General features: G+C 37.6%; 1 protein-coding gene across 1 annotated transcript in view; it reads right to left on the minus strand.

Annotated features, from left to right (window-relative positions):
• Nucleotides 1-5,191, minus strand: part of MAPRE1 (microtubule-associated protein, RP/EB family, member 1) — a 53,788-nt gene that overhangs the window by 21,892 nt on the left and 26,705 nt on the right. Inside the window, exon 3 of the mRNA XM_006860688.1 lies at nucleotides 2,549-2,694. Within this exon, the coding sequence (XP_006860750.1) occupies nucleotides 2,549-2,694 (146 nt within the window). The remainder of the gene's footprint in view (nucleotides 1-2,548; nucleotides 2,695-5,191) is intronic.

Below are 5,191 nucleotides of genomic sequence, written 5' to 3' on the forward strand. Positions count from 1 at the left end.
TTGAATGTGAAACTAATGATGTGCCCTATTAACTTTCACTCAATCCACAATAAAAACCTTTATAAAACCTCAAAGCTTCTGCAAAGAACTGTGTTAAAGAAAGTATTGTCTTAAACAGGTCAAGAAGTGAGGACGTAAAAGAGCTGAACAGAAGTTTCAAAGTGAACCTCAAGAAGACAAAGCCAACTATTATAATGAAATGTGCAAAAACCTGGAGTTTAGAAAACCAACAGGGAAGAACACGCTCAGTAATTCTCAAGCTAAGGGAACTGAAGAAAAAATTCAAGACTTGACTTTCATTATTGAAGGATTCTATGAGCAAACGTATGGCACTACAGGTTAATGTGCTGGACTGCAAGGTCAGTTTGAACCACAAGTAGACATTTCAAGTTCACCAGTCGCTCCTCAGAAACTCTGTACAGGGTTGCTATGAGGTGGAATAGACAGACTCAAAGGCACTTAACAACATCAACATGGGCAAAATCGGTCTCCTGGTGTGGTGCTATAAGATTAGTACTTGACCGTGAACCACAAGGTCAAACCAGTTGCTCCTCAGAAACCCTATACCAGGTTGACATGAGTTGGAACCAACTTGGCAGCACTCAACAACAATGGGCAAAATTTTGAATGATGCAGAAAGCATCAAAAGAAGAAAAGAATACACAGTCACTGTACCAAAAAGAAATAAATGGTCAATGTTCAACTATTTCAAAAGGTAGCATATGATCAAGAGTCAATGATCCTGAAGGAAGAGTCCAAGGTGCAAAGAACAAGGCTCTGGGAATTGATGAAATACAAAGTGAAATCTTTCAACAAACTGATGCAGCACTGGAGACACTCACTTATCTATGCCAAGAAAGTAGGAAGACATCTGTGGTCCACAGTCCAGTGATTATTGCATAGAGCCACTGTATGCCCATCTATATGTATGGGCATTCACATATATCCATATATATAAAAGAGGAATGGCGTCGCATTCATCATCAAAAAGAACATTTCAAGATCTATCTAGAAGTTCATCTATTGGTCTCTACCAAGATTTTTCAAAACTAGCAAAGGTTTTACGAACCAATAACTAATACTAAACGTTAAATAAACAACAAATGCAACATTAACTAGCTCCTTTGGAAACCCTATACAGGGTGGCTATTAATCAGAATCAACTTGATGGCACTTAACAACCCTTCTGAATGAAAAAATATAATTTTTAAACTTATTTTATATGAAATTTTATTTGCTAATAAAATGTTACACCTGGAATTTATTTCAAAATAATTCAGGAATACGGTGAGTAAGATAAGGGTGGTGGTGTTGTTAGAGCCGCTGAGTTGATTCCAACTCCTAATGAGTCAGTTCCGTTTCATAGTGATCCTGTACTTTTCTGAAAAACAACCAGTGAGTTTGAACCACCAACCTTGTAGTTAGCAGACGAGTGCTTATCCTACTGCTACACACCAAGACTCTAAGGTATGTAGCAGAAACAAAATTGGACATGAAATGCTCCCAGTTGGGATTTATAGGGCATCTTAACGTTATATGTATGTGTATCTTCAAAATTTCCTATATGCAAAAATAAAATGCAATTTCATTTCTAAAACCTAAAAGTTTGTATTATGCCTGGCAACTAAATACTCTTACAATATAAATGCATATTTTATATATTATATAGACCTCCATGGCACTTAACAGACAAAAGTAAATAAACTAAAAATTTCAAAGTAAATAAAAACCAAAAATCCACCAGCAGCAAGATAATTAGGGGATGATTATTAATAGGTTTAGTAAAAATGGTTATCTCCAAAGAATATGGCTTAAAAGGAAAAATCCTTCTGATGGGAGGTAGGGGGGCAGCAAATCTAATTTTTCAATGATGTATTACTTCTTAAACCAGAGGTAATACCTGTCCTAATGAGGCCTACTGGACTACATTTCTGGTACCTTCAAATAGCACTGGAGGCAAGAGGGGAAATTCCCAGTACCTACCAGGAATCATCCTGAGACCAGAAACAGCAGGGTTTTTTAGAATCTTCTTTACTGGACCTACCTATTCTACATCTGATAGGCTTCACAGAAGTTAAATCCAGAGATTAAGAAACTAGAACAAGACTAAAAGAAATTACACAGAACACTGGGGGGCGGGGGGAATCACCAACACCAATTTATAGGTTTACTCCTTCAAACAGTCACCACCACCTTCACAGACAGTAAGGAAGAAGAAGGCATGGGAAAGGGAAATTTTGTTCCCAGCAAATTCTGTGCTAACTAAAAAAAAGATACCTATATAAATTGGTGTAGCGCTGTGGGTTAATATGCCAGACTGCAAAGCCGTTTGAACTGCAAGGTCGGTGGTTAAGCACACTAGATGCTCCTTGGAAACCCTATACAGGGTCGCTATGGGTCAGAATCGACTCGACAGCACTTAACAACAACAATAACAATATAAATTGGTAAAAGTAAAGCCCAAAGTCAAGGGCTAGCAGCTATATCCTTAGAAACTTCAATTAGTTACAAAACATTAACCTAAATGAAAGGATACAAATTTACTTACTTTGTCAACACCCATTCTCTTAAAACCTGCTTGCAGAATTTTGAAATTCTGGATATATTCATGTTCTAGCTTAGCTTGGAATTTCACTTTCTTCAAAGCAATGGAACCCGGGAATAGCATGTCCATAAACTGACAGTAAGCAGCACCTGAATGAGTAAGAACAAAAGAGTAAAACTAGGTCATGTCATGCTACTATTAAAGAAGCAGGCTGAACTTTTTCCCCAACCCATTTAACCCAAAGTACAATTTTTAAATTGTAAAATGAACCTACAAACCCAGAAGCTTAGTTATAACTTGACATTAGGGACAGAGTAACCAATAAGCAAGGTAAACATGTTCTTAGTACATCAACAAACAGGGGCACAATTTTCCAAAGCATAAACCCATAGATGCCAAGCACACAGAACACCAGAAAAGCAAGAGCCACAGCGGTAGGGAACTGGCAAGGCACTATATGAAACAGTGCCAGCGAATGTGCCAGCGGAAGTACAGTTCACACAGGGTCCCAGAGTCATCCATGTGCAAAGCTGGGGGTTATGAGGCCCATACCACTTCAACACCTTCACTGACAACTGTCTCCTATGGTTCCCCCCTCCTGTGTATGGTGCTTTTCTCAGTGGGTCTCTGGGAAGTTTACTATTTCTAATAAACAAGAGGTGGGGGGCTTGGGCTGTTGAACCTAACTCTTGCTACATTAACCTAATACACAATTGGATCCAGCATGACTGGTTACTGAGCAAGGATGGATTATATTAACAGATAAGGGATCTCTGATCCATTTTGAGAGAACCATCTTGTACATCCATGTCTGCTGATCCAGCCAGGGGAGAGGCTGGCAATACTCTTTGCCATGATACAAACCCAAGGGTATGCTTTTTGCACATCCTGCTAAACAACCAGAGGACCCAGTCACCGATGACATCAAAAAGTAAGGGAACGTGAATAAGCCAACTATAGCAATGAAATCAATCAGGTTACTTTTTTATCTGTATAGCATTTATGCACAGAGTTATTTCCTCCATTTTGTAAACAATAATATTTATAACATTAAAATACGCCTGGCATACATGTAGGTGCCATCTAGTATACAATGAACGTAATACTACCAACAAGGGTAATACTAACAGCAAATATCCAAATAAATACTGAAAATATTAAGATTTATTGAACACAACAAGTTCCATGTACCAAGTGAGCTTCATTCTGTATTATCAGCTGCAGGGACAAGGTACTTGATAATACTCTATACATGTTAACAAACCAGATATTAAGCACATTAAGAGGATGCATAATTCATTCTCTATCATACAAATTTTTGCAACAATGAATGTGTTTCAAAATGTACCTACCAAGAAAGCAAAGGATATTTATCTTTCTCCTGTGTAAAGCTGGTAGTTTCGAACTGCTGACCTTGAGGTTAGCAACCCGACTTGTAATCACTACCAGAGAGCTCCACTGGAAACCCTACGCAGGTCACTATGAATTGGAATCAACTCCACAACAAAACCACCACCACCATGAAAGGAAATAAAATATATCAAGAAAATAAACGAAAAGTTTAGTAATAAAAATTATAACTATATTTTATATTTTATTTTCCCTTTCCCTTCAGACTGACTTTCTTTTAAGAAATTGACTGATAATGTTAAGATTCGCAAAACAAACTTGTTCCTCAAGAGGTCATGCCATTGCTACATCAATTATGTACCTGTCTCCGAGTATGGGAGCCGAACAATGTAACAAAGAAATAAAATGCACATTTATAAATTTTACATAAGACAACAATTATATTTTCCTTTACATTTCAGATTCTGAAGATATGCCATGGGTATTTTCAATATTTAGTCACTGAACATCTTATCAATAGCAGTGGAACACCGTATCAGATTACTGAATATTGAAACACGATGAGGAGCACTACAATATATAGAGTCAGAAGATGAGACCCTTAAGTTGGAAGGCACTCAAAAGGCAACTGGGGAAGAACTGCCTCAAGGTAGAACTGACTATGATGATGTGAATGGAGTAAAGGCCTCAGGACTATCATTTGCTGATGGGGCACAACTCAAAATGAAGAGAAACTGCTGTAAACACCTGTAAACACCTATTAATAATCGGAACATGGAATGTACAAAGCATTAATCCAGGAAAATTGGAAATATGTCAAAAATGAAATGGAACGCATAAACATAGATATCCTAGGCATTAGTGAGCTGAAATGTACTGATACTGGCCATTTTGAATCTGACAAGTAACATGATTTACTGCGCCAGGAATGACAAACTGAAGAGGAATGGCATTGCATTCATCATCAAAAAGAATATATCAAGATCTGTCATGAATGCATCGCTGTCTGTGATAGGATAATATCCATACACCCACAGGGAAAACCAGTTAATACCACTATTATTCAAATTTATGCACCAACCACTAAATCCAGGGATGATGAAATTGAAGAGTTCTATGGCCTTCTTCAATCTAAAATTGAGCAAACATGCAATCAAGGTATATTGATAATTACTGGTGATTGGAAATAAACAGGAAGGAAGAGTAGTTGGAAAATATGGCCTTGGTGATAGAAACGACGCTGGAGACTGCATGATAGAATTCTGCACGACCAATGACTTGTTCATTGCAAATACC

Source organism: Chrysochloris asiatica, unplaced genomic scaffold, assembly GCF_000296735.1.
Source record: "Chrysochloris asiatica unplaced genomic scaffold, ChrAsi1.0 scaffold00039, whole genome shotgun sequence".
NCBI lineage: Eukaryota > Metazoa > Chordata > Mammalia > Afrosoricida > Chrysochloridae > Chrysochloris > Chrysochloris asiatica.